At 46.4% G+C, this 17,119-nt stretch overlaps 1 protein-coding gene across 1 annotated transcript; it reads left to right on the top strand.

The window, feature by feature from the left end:
• The first annotated feature begins 436 nt into the window (after nucleotides 1-436).
• On the top strand, nucleotides 437-16,617 carry LOC130493420 (zinc finger protein OZF-like). Its single transcript, XM_056867156.1, has 8 exons — nucleotides 437-497; nucleotides 1,087-1,162; nucleotides 1,439-1,518; nucleotides 4,576-4,741; nucleotides 9,215-9,538; nucleotides 9,623-10,455; nucleotides 10,618-10,692; nucleotides 16,547-16,617. Exons 1-8 carry the CDS (start codon nucleotides 437-439, stop codon nucleotides 16,615-16,617), a joined length of 1,686 nt encoding a protein of 561 aa, XP_056723134.1.
• Nucleotides 16,618-17,119: the final 502 nt, after the last annotated feature.

The raw sequence follows: 17,119 nt of genomic DNA on the forward strand, positions 1-17,119 counted from the left end.
ATCAGTATCACCTGGTTCAGTTTGCAAGACCTGAGCAAGGCTGCTAATGATAAGAGGTTTTGGAGGTCATTAATCCATATGATCGTCAGAAACAACTTGGCAGCACTTGCACACACACACAACCCGATAGACTAGCGGTCCCCAGCGTGGTGCCCGTGGGTGCCATCATACCCACTAACTCTTTTTCTGGCACCCAAAAAATGGTTTTAGAAAGGGGGGGGGCAAGGTAAGGCTTTTGTCCAACAAGGATTCTGATTGACTACTGGAGATTTGATTGGCGGTGCAGATTATTTAAAATGTTGCTCTGGCAGCAGCTGCCACCACAGCACAAGGATCTGCACTGTGTTCCTCAAGTCAAGCTGTTGGTTCTGCCTCCTGCGGCAGCCCTTTTGTGGATGCTGCCACCAGGCCGGGTCAGAATTCCTGGAGGCTCAAGATGGTTGGGGACCCCTGCGATGGACGCCTGGTGGGACGGACACAACCATATTCAACTACTGGTTAGAGCACCAAAAAAATACCTTTACCACACCTTTCCATGGCAGGGGAAACAAAATTGGCAGCCATCTGGGGGGTGGGCAATGGAATTGGAAAAGGCAGCCATGTGGCTTGGGTGCGAAATTCAGCACCACAGCAAAGAATGTTTGGCAAAGATTGGAGAAAAGCTAAGGGAAACTCCTGGAGGAGCCTGAATACTTCACAAAAGGGGGGCGCGGGGAGAGGGGAACACAAATTGACATCCCGAAAGCTCAAACCCACAGCAAACAGTAAAAAGTCCCAAACCCCTTCTCTTCCTCCGCCTGCATCTCCTGCCTAAAAGTGCCTCTGGAACCCCAGGCCACTTGAACCCGTCCTACTTCCCAAAGGGCTGGGTTCGGATCCTGCCATCCAGCCCATGCAGGGACCTTGTGGCTCTGCACAAAGGGGGGGGGGTGTCCCTGGTGCAGAAGGAGGGAGGCAGGGGAGATGGGGGCGGAGGCTTTCTCTCTCTCCCCCCTTTCTCTCTGGTTTAGGTCTTGCATTGAAGCCCCCAACCCATCATTCCCCCCCTGCCAAAAAAGCTCTTCCTTTTTCTCTCCCTTTGGCCAGAGATGCTCTCGGCCTGCCTGGTCTCGCCTGGGTCTCTTGCCCAGCTGAAAGGCTCTCGAAGGGTTAAAGAGGGGAGGTGGGTCAATCCTAGAGGGTCACATGGGAGGGGGGGGACACGGGGGAAGCCCTTTCCTGTCCCCTCCCCCTCGCTGGACCCGCCTTTGTCTTTGCAGGGCTGCCGCTTGAATGGCTCGGAGGGGTCCGGTGAGCACAAAAAGGAAGGGCTTTTTTGGGGGGGAATGATGGGTTGGGGGCTTCAATGCAAGACCTAAACCGGAGAGAAAGGAGGGGAGAAGAAGGGGGGAGAGAAAAAGCCTCCAATCCCCCCCCCGGCTCCCTTCTTCTTCCCCAGGGAGCCCGCCCCCCGCTTTGTGCAGAGCCACGAGGTCCCCGCATGGGCCGGAGGGCAGATCCGACCCGGCGCCTTGGGAAGTTGGTTGGGCTCAAGTGGCCTGAGGTTCCAGAGGAGCATTAGGCAAGAGAGGCAGGAGGAAGGGGAGTTTGAGACTTTTTACAGTTTGCTCTGGGCTTGAGGTTTCAGGGACGTGTATTTTTGTTCCTGCTGTTGCAGCTCCTCCTGGAGCTCCTTTGGCTTTTCTGCAATCTTTCCCAAAGCTGTGGTCCTGAATTTCGCACCCAAGCCACATGGCTGCCTTTTCCAATTCCACTGCCCACCCCCATCCCCCAGATGGCTGCCAATTTTCTTTCCCCTTACATGGAAAGGTGTGGTAAAGGTATTTTTTTGTGCTTTCTTTCCCCTGCCATGGAAAGGTGTGGTAAAGGTTGTGTGTGTGTGTGTGTGTGTGTTTTGGTGCTTTCTTTCTTTCCCGTGCCATGGAAAAGCGTGGTAAAGGTATTTTTGTGTGTGTTCTAACCAGTAATTGAATATGGTTGTATCCATCCCACCAGGCGTCCATCGCAGGGGTCCCCAACCTTCTTGAGCCTCCAGGAATTCTGACCCGGCATGGTGGCAGCATCCACAAAAGGGCTGCCGCAGGAGGCGGAGCCAACCAGAAAACGATTGCCACAGCTTGACTTGAGGAACACAGTGCAGATCCTTGTGCTGTGGTGGCAGCTGCTGCCAGAGCAACATTTAAAAAAATCTGCGCCGCCAATCAAATCTCCAGTAGTCAATCAGAATCCTTGCCGGACAAAAGCCTTACCTTGCCCCCCCCTTTCTAAAAACATTTTGTGGGTGCCAGAAAAGGAGTTAGTGGGCATGATGGCACCCACGGGAACCACATTGGGGACCCCAGCCTATCAGACTATGTGTGCATAAGTGACGCCAAGTCGCTTCTGACTTCTGCCGACCCTATGAATTAATCACCTCCAAAACCTCATATCATTAGCAGCCTTGCTCAGGTTTTGCAAACTGATTCAGGTTATGATATTTGATTGCTGATTTAATAAACCAGCGAAAAAAGCCCAGTAGCATGTTGGGAGGGGGCCGGGCACTGCTGGGAGCCTGGGGGAGAATTCACTTGAGACTGCGGGTGCAGGAACATGTTTTCCCTCTGAAAATCTCCCTGCAACAGAAAAGCATAATGGCTGGCACAGACGGCAGAAACCATTTCCTTGGGGGCTAGTTTTCTCAATGCGGGGAGACTTTCATTCCTACCTGGCCTCACCCATTTGCAGCCCTGAGTCACACAGTCATAGAATCATAGAGTTGGAAGGGACCACCAGGGTCATCAAGTCCAACCCCCTGCACAATGCAGGAAATTCACAACTACTTCCTCCCCCCCCCCCACACCCCTAGTGACCAGAAGATGGCCAAGATGCCCTCCCTCTCATCATCTGCCTATGGTCACAGAATCAGCATTGCTGACAGATGGCCATTTAACCTCTTCTTAAAAACCTCCAGGGAAAAAGAGCTTACCACCTCCCGAGGAAGCCTGTTCCACTGAGGAACCGCTTTAACTGTTAGAAAAGTCTTCCTAATGTCTAGACAGAAACTCTTTTGATTTAATTTCAACCCATTGGTTCTGGTCCGACCTTCTTGGGCCACAGAAAACAACTCAGCACCATCCTCTATATGACAGCCCCTCAAGTACTTGAACATGGTTATCATATTCCCTCTTCAGGCTAAACATACCCAGCTCCTTCAACCTTTCCTCATAGGACTTGTCCAGACCCCTCACCATCTTTGTTGCCCTCCTCTGGATACGTTCCAGCTTGTCTACATCTTTCTTAAATTGTGGTGCCCAAAACTGAACACAGTACTCTAGTTGAGGTCTAACCAGAGCGGAGTAAAGTGATACCATCACTTCGCGTGATCTGGACACTATACTTCTGTTGATGCAGCCCAAGACCGCATTTGCCTTTTTAGCTACCGCATCAGACTGCTGTCTCATGTTCAGTGTTTGGTCCACTAAGACCCCAAGATCCTTTTCACACACACTACTGTTCAGACAAGTAGTGTGTGTGAAAAGGATCTTGGGGTCTTAGTCCATCCTATCGTCTCAGGACTCTGCTTCCTCATTCCCAGTAAACTAGGGGGTGGGGCAAGCAGAAAGATTTTGGCTTCCTTCATGGGAGGAGGGAACTGTGCAGCTGCAGGCAGGGCCAGGAATTCAACCCCCCAGAATGGATTTGCAGAGTTGGGGAGGAAGCATTTCAAAGAGGGGAGATGGACTTCCCCCTCCCTAGAGAGTGGCTGTTTGAGCAAGAGAGAGGCTTGGGGTCAAAATTCATTTACCAGTACTCTTCATTGATCAAATCCAGTTTTTTATATTGTGCCACGAATCCAGCCTGGATAGAGGTACCCTCCAGGGACTGGCACAGAAAATGTGTCTAGGAAAACAGGTTTCCCACACTCTTTATTCCTCTCTCTCCCAGGCAACAACGGAAAGATACCCCAGATGCTTTCTCCACCATCTCCTGTGTGTAGTGAAGGGAGAAGAGACGCCATGCAGCCGGCTCAGGTAAGGGGGTGTCCTTGAGGCGATGTGTGGTGGAGGGCAGGGAAGCTTGCTACTCTGTGGGAAGGCTCAGAGGAGGGGGCTTCTTGCCCTTGGCTCTCGTGGCCCACTGAGGAGGCAGGACCGGCCTGTCCAGAATGGCCTCCGCAGAGAGGCCCAAGCAGGGACTGTGAAAGAATACTGGCCCAAGAATATCCCACAGAAACAGTTGGGTCCTCCCTTTTCCATATGGACATCTCTGGCCACAAGAAACAGCCAACCAAGACTGGGAAGGGGGGAACCAAATGTACTGGGGGATCTTCTCTTGTTTGTGCTGCTCTTCTAGCTTTAATTGACTGTATGTTCCCCCTCCCCCTGACCAGCTTTCTACTCATGTAAAGAAATGCTTTCCTCTTCTTGCAGGGCGTGGTGTCCTTTGAGGAGGTGGCTGTGTACTTCACCCTGGAGGAGTGGGCCCTGCTGCGCTCCTCTCAGAGAGCTCTGTACAAGGAAGTCATGCTGGAAAATTTTGGGAACGTGACCTCTGTGGGTGAGGATCTTTTTCTGCTGAGCGGTCTCCATCTTGCAGGGAGGAAGTTCCTGAAGAGGAAGGACGTAGTCAGGCAGTCCTCCTGGGCCCAAAGGCTGATCTCTGCTGTCCTCTATGATCCTTCCTGTGACGTGGGAGGGGTCCTGGGCTCCCTCTGCAAGGAGGGGAACCCTTGCCTGGCAGTCCTGTGTCTGGTCAGGAGAAGGTGGGGCAGTAGAAGGAGGGGCTTCTCTCCAGTCTGGGCCTTGCCGGTCCTAAGCTGAGATGTGGGTGTGGAGGGACCTTTTTTTGTTCTTCGCTCGCATTTAAATCAGACCTGAGGAAGGAGTAAGCAGCCCGCCCCATTAGTTGCCTGTTTTGTATGTGGAGGGACAGAGTTCTGGAGAGACAAAGCCAGCGTGGTGTAGTGGTTAAGAGCGGTGGATTCTAATCTGGAGAACCGGGTTTGTTTCCCCTCTCCAACACATGAAGCCTGCTGGGTGACCTTGGGCTAGTCAAGGTTCTCTCTGAACTCTCTCAGCTCCACCTACCCCAAAAGATTGAATTGCTGAAGTTATGTGCACAAAGAATACTTACAATTGTGTTTTTGTCTTTGATACAAGGACCCAAGATTGACAAACCTGACCTCATATCCTGGCTGGAAGAGGAAGACCTGTTTCTCCTGACCTCTGAAGAAGAGGATGGACTGGCAGGTAGCTGCTTAGATATTTATTTTGGGCCTGAACTTCTTTCCAAGGGCTGGTGGATTTCTGTGGCCTTTTTAATCCTCACTTGTTGAGTTTGTCCTCATAAGAACATAAGCACCTAAGAAAAGCCATGCTGGATCAGACCAAGGCCCATCAAGTCCATAAATATGTTTACACAGTGGACAACCAGGCTTGGATGAGGTATGAATGCTGAAATGGTGCCTTGTAGATCTTGAACTGATGAAAATAGGTGATTTCCTTCTCCAAAGTCAGATCACTTTTGCATACCCAGCCAAGTTTTCTCCTCTCTGGCAAGGGTGTTTCCCACCCCTGTTTCTCCTGAGATCCTTTTAACTGAAGACTCCAAGCCGTGATCCTGGGATATTGTCCTTGCAGAGCAATGTGCTTTACAGCAGATACTTGAACTCTAGTGCAAACACTTCCCCCTCCCATCAAGCACAGAGCAGAGTTGTAAATGATTGCCACACTCTATTTGTCCGAGCCTGACAATCTAAAATCCAGTCTTTTACAGAGGAAATCCCAGGTTTCCCTGCATGTTTGAAACCCTAGCCAGGATTCCTCTCTTCTGGACAACAGCTGATTGAATGCTGTATGGAGCAGCCCAAGAAATGGGCAGAGGGGGTTTTAGTTGCGGGGGGGGGGGGGGGCTCCCCAGCAGATCCTGCAGTGGACAAGGAAAGGGCAGCATATGAACTGCTGGCTCTTGTGCGAGGCAGGAGTCCTTCTCTCTTTGGAGGTGATGCAAGATTAGCAGTTGCCCTCTTTGTGCAGCTCAAGGTGAATTGAAGAGTGAATTGCCATATGTGAGACTGGCTTAGAATAATAGAATCATAGAGTTAAAAGGGATCACCAGGGTCATCTAGTCCAGCCCCCTGCACAATGCAGGAAATTCACAACTACCTCCCCACCACCACAGCCCTAGTGATCTCTACTCCATGCCCAGAAGATGGCCAAGATGCCCTCCCTCTCATGATCTGCCTAAGGTCATAGAATCAGCATTGCTGACGGATGGCCATCTAGACTCTGCTTAAAAACCTCCAAGAAAGGAGAACTCACCACCTCCCAAGGAAGCCTGTTCCACTGAGGAACCGCTCTGTTAAAAAATTCTTCCTAATGTCTAGATCACTGGTTCCCAACCAGGGGTCCACGGACCCCCAGGGGTCCGCAAGAACTAAATTAAGATCCGCAAAACAAAGTTATAAACCCATAATAAATTAATATTTTCAATTAAAAGTTCTCTATTATAAAATATATATATTTAAATATTATTCTAAGTTTAATGTTTAACTAACAGTTATGATTAAAGTTTATTTTCAAATTCTCGGAATTTTTATTTTGAACCTTGGGGTCCCTGCACCGAACAAAAAGGTCCTAGTGGTCCCTGGTCAAAAAAAGGTTGGGAACCACTGGTCTAGATGGAAACACTTTTGATTTAATTCCAACCTGTTGGTTCTGGTCCAACCTCCAGGGGCAGCAGAAAACAACTCAGCACCATCCTCTATATGACAGCCCCTCAAGTACTTGAAGATGGTTGTCATATCACCTCAGTCTTCTCCTCTTCAGGCTAAACATACCCAGCTTCTCTTTTTCAATATAAGCTTGACTCTTTAGTTTTTTCCCATTCCTGCTTTGTTTCTGTTTTTAATTGCTAAAACAAAGGGCGCTGGAGCTAATGTGACATATAGACTGGACTTTTTAAAAAAAATCCACCCCATGCCCTACCATGTTTGAAAACATTCAGCCAGTCTCCAATCTTCCATTCTTTTCAATCTGGCTTCAGGCCAGGATTTGGAACGGAAACTGCTTTGGTCGCCTCATTTGTTGACCTCTATTGATAACTAGATGGGGAATGTTACCGTGCTAGTTCTGCTGGATCTCTCAGCGGCCTATGATACTCTTGATCGTAGTATCCTGCTGAGCAGCCTCTCAACATCAGAGGATGTGAGTTATATTTCTAAATGGTGCGGTGCCCTTCTGAGGATGGGTCATTTTGGCCCTGGTGGGGGAAACTATGGTAAAATGACCCCATACAGGCCCTTTTTGCCACCAGGAATGAGGGGTTTATGCTGCCGGCGTTGGTCTCAAGTTGCTCGACCTCAGAAAAAAGTTCACTTATTCAACGGACAGGTTGTGTTCCACCTCTGACCGATTGGTAGGAAGAGACAGTTGGAAAAGAGCTGTTAAGTGGGCAGTTAGAGAGCAGTGGGAGAATTGAGCGTTGTCTGGCTGAGTGAAGGTGTGGTGAAGAGCAGTTGAAAGCTCACTGGAAAGAAAAGCATTTGTAACCAAAGATCCCAAATGCTGGAATGGGGAAAACAGTTCGAAAACTCAATGGGAAAAAACTTTGTAATATATCTTGGTCATCGTCGTCATCATCATTTATTTATTTATTACGGTCAATGACCAGCTTACACAAAAAGAAATATCATAAATAATTTAAAAATGTCTAATATTTGATCAAGTAAATCGAAATTTAGTTACAACAACAGTTGATAAAATGATCTGTTTAACATGAAAGACATTATGACAGCTTCTTCTGCCTTATTACACATGCCCTGGCACATAATCTCACGACCTCATAGGTAATATCTTTGAAACGATCATCTAATAACAAAGTAGTGTGGCTATATCTATCTCTGTCTGGAAAGCTAGACATAATTGGATTGATGAACATTTCAAACCATACCCAGAGGCTAATATCTTGGTCTGTTTACATATTTTGAGGGTATGAATAAATGGTGGCAGGGTGTGAACAGAGCTGTGAGTCCCCAACCTCAATAATTCAGGGGGAAATGATTAACAGGTGCTGGGGCTACTCTATTTGCTGATGTCCATGTGTGAGGAAGAGAGGACTTGAGAGGTGAAATGGTCATGGCTATCTATGTATTTCTTCACCATTTAGAGTCCAGAAGGACCTCTGAAGACCAACCCTCTTCCCAGATAACAAACCTGGAATATTACAACTGGCCAAGCAAGTTGCTGCATAAGCCATAGCAATCTATACCATACTACTGAGGTTTATTATAGCGTGAGCAGAAAGAAAACATATGCTGGAAATGTGGGCACCTAAACCTGGCATGAAATCCAACGATAATTCGACATCCTGGGCTATTATTAAAAGGGGCATTGGAGCCCATGATAGCATTTTGATTTGTATTCAGTCAGAAGTCTGGGAGTCATGTTTTAAGAATCTGTTCATTATTTCTTGGGAATTATCTACTCTTGAGATAGCTGAATCTGTCAGTCCTCTCTCAACTTGGCCTGAGGTGACCCCTTCTCATGTTGAAGGTTTGAACCGCTGCCTCTGTTTTGGGAAGGCCCCTGGGGTAGGCCTTATCCCAAATGAATTATTTAAGTTAAATCAATTTCTTGCCTATTCGGTAACAAACGGTTAATAACTATTTACTGCACAAGATCTAGCTATCTTAGAGCTTTTATTAGAGGAACGGTTTTGTTGGGTTCTAGGTTCGTTGTACAGATAAAAATCACCCCAGGTACCTTACTCATCTGAGTGGTCATCATCACATCAGGTTTCTCTCTCTTTCAGCAGGAGACGTGTGGGAGTCAACAGATGAACAAGGAAGGCATCCATATCAAGGGAGAAATACTTCTGGTCTTTTTCAGGGGGATGACTCTTTAATGCCAAAAATCTACAAAGGACAGAATAAAAATAAGCACCCTGCAAGTAGGGACATTGCTAATATTCAGTGGAACACCTATGACAAAAAGAAAATATGTAAATACCTGGAGTATGGAAAAAGCTTTAGGCGAAAAGATATACAGACTTCCCATCAAAGGATTCACACAGGTGAGAAACCATATCAATACTTGGAATGTGGAAAAAGTTTCAATTGGAGTGCACACCTTATTTCCCAGCAAAGAATTCATGAGGAGGAGAACCCATGTAAGTGGCTAGTGTGTGGAAAAATCTTACTTCCCATCAAAGATGACAATCTTGCTTCCCATCAAAGATTTCATAAGGAGAAACCATGTAAATGCCTGGAATGTGGAATCAGCGTCAGTAAAAGTGGCCACCTTACTGTCCATCAAAGAATTCATACAGGTGAGAAACCATATAAATGCCTGGAGTGTGGGAAATGTTTCAGTGAGAGTGGACGCCTTACTTCTCATAAAAGAATTCATACAGGTGAGAAACCATACAAATGTCTAGAATGTGGGAAAAGCTTCAGCCGGAGAGACAGTCTAATTCCCCATCAAAGAATTCACACAGGAGAGAAACCATATGAATGCCTGGAGTGTGGAAAAAGCTTTAGGCACAAGGGAAGTGTTACTGTCCATCAAAGAATTCACAAAAGGAAGAAAACATATGAATGTTTGGTGTGTGGGGAAAGCTTCAGTCACACTAAAAGCTTGTCTTCCCATCAAAGAATTCACACAGGGAAGAAACCATATGAATGCCTCGAGTGTGGGAAGAGCTTCAGTCACAATGGAAGCCTTACTGTCCATCAAAGAATTCACACAGGGGAGAAACCATATAAATGCCTGAAGTGTGGAAAAAACTTCCGCCACAGGAAAAGCTTGTATTCCCATCAAAGAATTCACACAGGGGAGAAACCACATAAATGCCTGGAGTGTGGGAAATGCTTCAGTCGGACAGACAGCCTAACTATCCATCAAAGAATTCACACAGGGGAGAAACCATATGAATGCCTGGAGTGTGGGAAAAGCTTCAGTCACACTACAAGCTTGTCTTCCCATCAGAGAATTCACACCAAGGAGAAACCATATGAATGTTTGGAGTGTGGGAAATGCTTCAGTCAGAGTACAACCTTGTCTTCCCATCAAAGAATTCACACAGGGAAGAAACCATATGAATGCCTGGAGTGTGGAAAAAGCTTCAGTCGGAGTTCACACCGTACTATCCATCAAAGAATTCACACAGGGGAGAAACCATATGAATGCCTGGAGTGTGGAAAAAGCTTCAGTGATAGTGGACACCTTACTTCCCATCAAAGAATTCACACAGGAGAGAAACCATATAAATGCCTGGCATGTGGGAAAAGCTTCGGTCACAGGAAAAGCTTGTATTCCCATCAAAGAATTCACACAGGGGAGAAACCACATAAATGCCTGGAGTGTGGGAAATGCTTCAGTCGGACAGACAGCCTAACTATCCATCAAAGAAGTCACACAGGGGAGAAACCATATGAATGCCTGGAGTGTGGAAAAAGCTTCACTGATAGTGGACAACGTACTGTCCATCAAAGAATTCACACAGCGGTGAAATCATATATATGCCTGGAGTGTGGGAAAAGCTTCAATCAGAGATCACACCTTACTGATCATCAAAGAATTCATACAGGAGAGAAACCATATAACTGCCTGGCATGTGGAAGCAGCTTCAGAAAAAGAGTACATTTTACTGTCCATCAAAGAATTCACACGGGGGAGAAACCATATAAATGCCTGGAGTGTGGGAAAAGCTTCCGTTACAATAAAAACTTCTTGTCCCATCAAAGAATTCACACAGGAGAGAAACCATATAAATGCCTGGAGTGTGGGAAAAGCTTCCGTCACAATCAAAACTTCTTGTCCCATCAAAGAATTCACACAGGAGAGAAACCATAGAAATACTTGGGAGTTTAGAAGGATGTATAAAATGGCTTATGAAATTACAAAGCAGTGCAGTAAAGCAGTGTAATATGTTCCATAATTTTGTATAATTATATAAAAGGTTTCAATGGTTAACAGCCAAATTTTGAGAACCTGGAAGCCACAGCACAGCTACACCGTCAGCCTCAATGGTTCACCCCTCTTGGACGCTCTGTGGAGGAAGGACAAGTGCCTCTCTGCAAATCCCAGATTGCCTAGTGAATGTGCCAGAACCCAAACCAATGCTCACTAACCAGAGAGGGGCTCCTGCTGACATTCCTCAGAGTTGTAGAAAGGGGTGTAGCCGACACCTACTCAACTGCACCTATTTGACCCCCCTCCTTTTCAGTGCTTGAGGACAGAGAGGAAATTCTTAGTGAGTGGGAGGCCTGTGATGTCTGTGGCACTCCATTGCACCGCACATATGAGTTTCATATGGTTGCCAACCTCAAGGTGGGTCTTGGAGTTCTTCTGGCATTACGCCTGATCTCCAGAAAACAAAGACCAAATGGCAGACCTAAGGTATCTCATCCCGTGTGAGTTCCTTTCCCTCCCTAAACACGGCCTTCTCTAAGTACTTCCCCCAAATCTCTGGACTTTCCCAAGACAGCAGCCCTTCCTGAGTGTCCATGTCACACCCTGCCCGGCTGAAGGCAAATAGGCAAGGGCTTGTGACCTGGACAATCTGACTGTTCAACCTCTGCATCCTGAGATTCAATTCAAAGAAATCTGATTTGCTTTTCACAACCATGTATATTTATAGTTAAAATTTATCTATCTGATCATTCTCTAAAGTTGATTCTCACAATAATGTGACTACTTCTAAGTATCTGATTGGCTATCATAATAAGTGATAACAGCACAGATACAAATGATCACTCAACACGTACTTATGAGCTCATTCTGAGCAAGGTAGAAGGCCATAGCCATCTCATGAAAAATACTTTCTCAGGCCTTTTTTAAAAAGTGCCGTTTAGGTCTAATTAGGCTGGTGACCTTCAGTCAGTGAAGATTTTACATTAGGTGGAATGTATCTTGTGTGCTGAGCTTCCTATTTTTCATAGTGTTCTGCCAATCAGCTGAAAATGTCATTTGTCTTAATCTTAGAGAACTCTAATGCTTCTATATTTAGCTAAGTTTGAGAAATGTTACAAGATCTATTTTTATTGCATGCATTTTTCTGTACTTGTAGGATTAATTTGCACCTGTTTATATTTCTCAAGTTCTTGCCTAATAAAAGTTATGCTTTAGTTTAAATAAAACCAGTAACTCCAAAAAGTTCTCTGTTTGTTCTGCTGGCCAAATATCTGATATCTGAGCTGTGATATCTGACCAAATATCTAATTTCTGACAAATAATATTTCCTTGTGCTAATGGGGGATGATTCTGCAGCAGAATTCAGCTTATGAGGCTTCAACTCTCCAAGAGCTGAGTTTAGAACACATCTCTTGATCGGGTGCAAATTAAATAATTCTTCGCAATGAATTCAGCGCTGGATAGGGAAGTGAACACTTCTTGGAGAAAATCCAACCCCTTCCGGAGATCTGTCTGCAACTTCTTACATCTGTGCCTGCCATGTCAGCTTAACAGAGCTCCTGCTTTTCTTTTGCCACCCCAGGAGTCAGGCAGGGCTGCCAGGAAGCCCCACTGCCCCCATGTGATCCAAACACGTGTCCAATTTTGTAACTTCTATACATGCATACATTTGTGGAATTGGAAAATTGGAAACTGGTTTTTATACCCCGCTTTTCTCAAAGCACTTTTCAATCACAATCCCTTTCTCTCCCCGCAACAGGCACTTTGTGAGGGGGGGGGGCTGAGAGAGTCTGAGAGAACTATGACATGTAGTGGTGCTGGATGAGAAGGACTAGGATCATTGGAACTGATTTAATTGACATTTTTGGAAAATATTATTTCATTTGTCATATAGCATGAAGCTTAATGCTATAGGTTGTAAATAGAATGCTCATAAAGCATGAAGCTACAGTAGCAGTGTTTACAAAGCGATATTAGATATCCCACCAATATGACAACCACCCACAGCCTAAACAGTGTTTAAAATATAATTAAATCTAATGGGGGGGCAGGGAGCAGGAGTTCTAACCTGTTCCATGCCTGTGACCACGAATACAGATTAGCATTCCATTACCATGCTCATAAAGAGGAGAAGTATCCATTTTCTACTTTGATGGATCATGGGGAAATATTAACACTTCCCACCAGTGTCTGTTCTTAACAAGGGCTTCCTGCTATACTACCATTAAGTACATTTGAAGTTGTCAACCAAGAATGAGGAATTGAGCTGATAAATAAGGGGGGAGGATTAGAATGGGAGAGAGTGAAACAAAGGCATATGATGAAGGAAAGAGAGCAAAATGACCTCCATGGAAGGATAGCTACTATGCACTTCTGGACATTACATCAAAGAATACCAAAAGCTGGAATGCTAAGGGCAACAGCGCAGCAGTTAATCTTGTCAATTACAGCCTGGGCAAGCTGGGAAGCTATTTACAACACAGCAGCAATTAATCTATATGTGACTGAAGAAAAATAATATTAAAATAGGTTTTACCAGACGACCTATCCTATCCATGAGTAATTTTTGTCATTCAAGAATATTTTGAACAATATGTATTTGTCACCTTTAAGATGCAGCATGAATGGTTGCTTTGAACAGTCCTGATACATTGCCGCAGAACGTTACATTTTGTAACTTCACAGGCTATTGAAAAAGTATAAGCCAGTCATGTCCAAAGTCCAGCCCGGGGGCCAATTGCGGCCCCTGGGCCGGTTTAATACGGCCCCCCAGCCTGTTTTGCAGAGAGAGAAAAGGGGGCGCGTGGCGGCTGCGCCTGTGCTTTGCATCCCCGACCGAGGGGGCGACGCTTGGGTGGAAGGTCGCCTCGATTGGCTGTCTCAGCCCCACCTCCCGGAATGAAAACCAGCGAGTCTGAAACCCTAGAGAGGCCACTTCCTACCCAGAGCCCGTGCGTGGGGACACGGCCTTTGTTGTTCTGAAGCATGGAAAAGCAGCAGCAGCTCCTCCCGAGTGGGTCAAGGGGGATCCTGAGGATGGGTTGGGGGGGACTCGAGGGTGGGAAAGGTGGCGGGGGGGAAGGGAAATGCAAGGGAGGTCAGAGGCTGGCCCCAATCCGGGAGAGGAAAGACACCCCCCCCACACACACACACACACACAAACACTGAAAAGCCTGGGAGTGGGGGGCCCCTGCTCCGTTTGGCTCTCCTCCTTCCTCTCTGCAGAAGGCTGGGGTGGGGGGGAGATGCAGCCCCTTCCTGCATTGCGGAGGCCTCGCGAGGGATCCAGATTTGCGGGGTGGGTGGGAGGGAGGAGGGAAGAGACTGGATGGGTCTTGAGTGGGGGGATTGTGAGTCAAGGAAAGGCAGGGGGAGAGGGGGCTGGATTTGGGGCGGGGAGTGTTTGGAGTCAGATCCCCCAACAGGTTCTCTCCAAGGCAAGTGGCTGCTCCGAAAGAAGGGATGGGGTGGGGGAAATAAATGACTCCTGGCATGTATCGTGTTTGGAAATGAGGCGCGTTCAGGCGGGGCCGAGTCTGCAGAGGGCACCCGTGTTCATTCCAGAGGTCAAAGCCCCGAGCAGAGAGCAAAGAGGTCAGAAGGAAAGAAGAAGGGAAGAGTTGGTTTTTATATGCCCACTTTCTCTACCACTTAAGGGTGGTTTGCAATCGCCCTCCCCACAACAGATACCCTGTGAGGTAGGTAAGGCTAAGAGAGCTGCGACTAGCCCAAGGTCACCCAGCTGGTTCCATGTGTAGGAGCGGGAGAAACAAATCCAGCTCACCAGATTAGCCTCCACCGCTCATGTGGAGGAGTGGGGGAATCAGACCCGGTTCTCCAGATCAGACTCCACCTCTCCAAACCACCGCTCTTAACCACTACACCACGCTGGCTCTCATGGGGAGAAAAACTCCACATTCCTCCCTGCACGGGAGATGTAAGAGTATTTGAATCTTGGACTCCATGAGAATGAAAACCAGTTTATTTCCTGGCTCAGATGAGGGGAGGACAGAATACCCCCGGCATGGTTGAAGGGAGAGAGTTGACAGTCCCAGAGAGGCACATGAGCGGGGCGGGGGTGGGGGGAGGAAAAGTTCCTGCTCCCTCTCTACAGAAGGAAGGTTGGAGATTTAGAAGCTGGGGGGCGTCCGGTGAGCTGAAAGGAGCTTTGGGGAAAAGAAGGAATGTAGCCATGGTTTTTGTGGTGCAGTCTGTGGTTATGGGCATAAGAAGTATGCCGTTTGCAATAAACTTTGCATAAAATAGTTAATTTGCATTTAATTAATTTAATTAAGAATGTCACGCAAAATGGTCGGCCCTCACACATGTTCACTTCATCAAATCTGGCTCTCTTTGAAAAAAGTTTGGACACCCCTGGTATAAGCGTTTTGCTATTGTATAAGCATTTTGTATTTTTGTATGTCACACTTTTATATATATTTATTTAGATAGGATTAGGTATAGGTAGATTTTGTTAGTTTGGTCACTTTGTATTTGTGCACAGTAAATTGTCATTTATATGTCACAGTAAATTTCATATATATATGGCCAGTGTGCTGTTCATTTTGTATAGCCATTCTGAAAACAAGCATTTTTCTTTTCCCACCCACCAAAAGCACATTGAGCTGCAAGGGATAAAAGCACATCTGTGGTGACTGCCTTTTATTTATTTTATTTTGTGACTTATAGCCTGCCCTCCCTGGCCAAACCTGCCTCAGGGAGGGCTTGAATTGCTGTACTTAACAAGAATCCTCAAATATGACCTCATCGAAGGTACCCCGAGACCCCAGAGGAAAGTGGTTTCAACTGCTTAGATTCTTGACTTTCAAACATCATCACAAATGCAAATGTTAACTCAAACCAAATTGAAACACCGCAGAGAACTTGTGTCCTCTCCACCTTTTTCCTGGGAGACTATTGCATGTCACCAGTACTTAGGGTTGCCAGATGGTTTCAACAAAAATAATTGACACACTTGATAAAATATTGTTGATTTATAGATGTATATATACACGCACATACACGTACAGATGATAAAAAAGAAAAATGCCGTGTCCCTTTAATAGAAGCTTATGGGTGGAGATGAGTCATTGAAACTTTTAATGGCATGGGAGGCAGGAAAAGAGAAAGAGTGAACAGGAGATGGATTGACTCAGAAAAAGATGTCTTCAGTTTGCAAGACCAGGGCAAAGCTGTTATCACTAGGACATTTTGGAGGCCATTAATTCATAGGGCCGCCATAAGTCAGAAGTGACTTGACAGCCCTTAACACACAGGTAAATAAGTTCCTGTTAAGGCTCCATTAAAAGGATGAGACATGTATGACGCACCCCACTTTCAACCTCTTCAATATCCCACTCTCTCAGCCCACCTGTATATGCTGAGGGAAAAGCGTTGGCCTGAGTATATTTGTGAGATTATTTTCCTTCTCCTCCAGTCCCACACCAGTATTTACCTCAGAGAGAAAGATGACACAAGACTTTTTAACTTAAACAGACAAAACAGGGAGGTTTATTGAACAGAACTCACAGAAATTGGTTTTCAATAAAAAGGCAGAATTTGGAGGGAAAACTCAGAGTCAGATTGATACACGCAAGATTACTTCAGAGGAATAGCTTAGATGTTTTCTTCACTCAAGTTCCTTTCGTTCCTAGTCGGCGGCAGCTCAGCTGTTTGTCGGGGCGCCCTGCCCACCTTCAGTTTGGACCAGGAGGCAGTGGCCTAGCACCTTGCCACGCCCCACTCAGCTATTTGTTGGGGCCCGACTGTCTTCAGTTTGGACAGGGGAGGCTGTGGCCAAGCACCTTGCCACGCACCCCCTTCTCAGCTGAGCTGCGGGGCTCCCCCCTCTCAGCTGTTTGTCAGGGTCCCACCCGTCTTCAGTTTGTGGGGGCCCCCACCCATCTAAAAAAGCATTTAGAAAATTCTACAACATTTGCAGACAATCCTACAAGCCATCAGGAAATCTACAAGGAATTTTCTAGCATTGTAGCAGCTGCAAAGGTGAATTTTAGTAACAGATTTTTACAGTTCTGGAAGATGGAGACAACCCTGTGTTTTCTTACTTCTCCAGATAAAGCCAAATTTGAAGAACTTGATCTTTCCTGCCTACACTGGTTAGATTTAGAAAATCTGGAAATGGAGCTAATAGAATTTCAAGACAGCTCTATCTGGAAAAATAAATTCTATGACCTGCGTGAAACACTTCAGTAGAAGGGATGCCAAAG

This window comes from Euleptes europaea, chromosome 1, assembly GCF_029931775.1.
Source record: "Euleptes europaea isolate rEulEur1 chromosome 1, rEulEur1.hap1, whole genome shotgun sequence".
NCBI lineage: Eukaryota > Metazoa > Chordata > Lepidosauria > Squamata > Sphaerodactylidae > Euleptes > Euleptes europaea.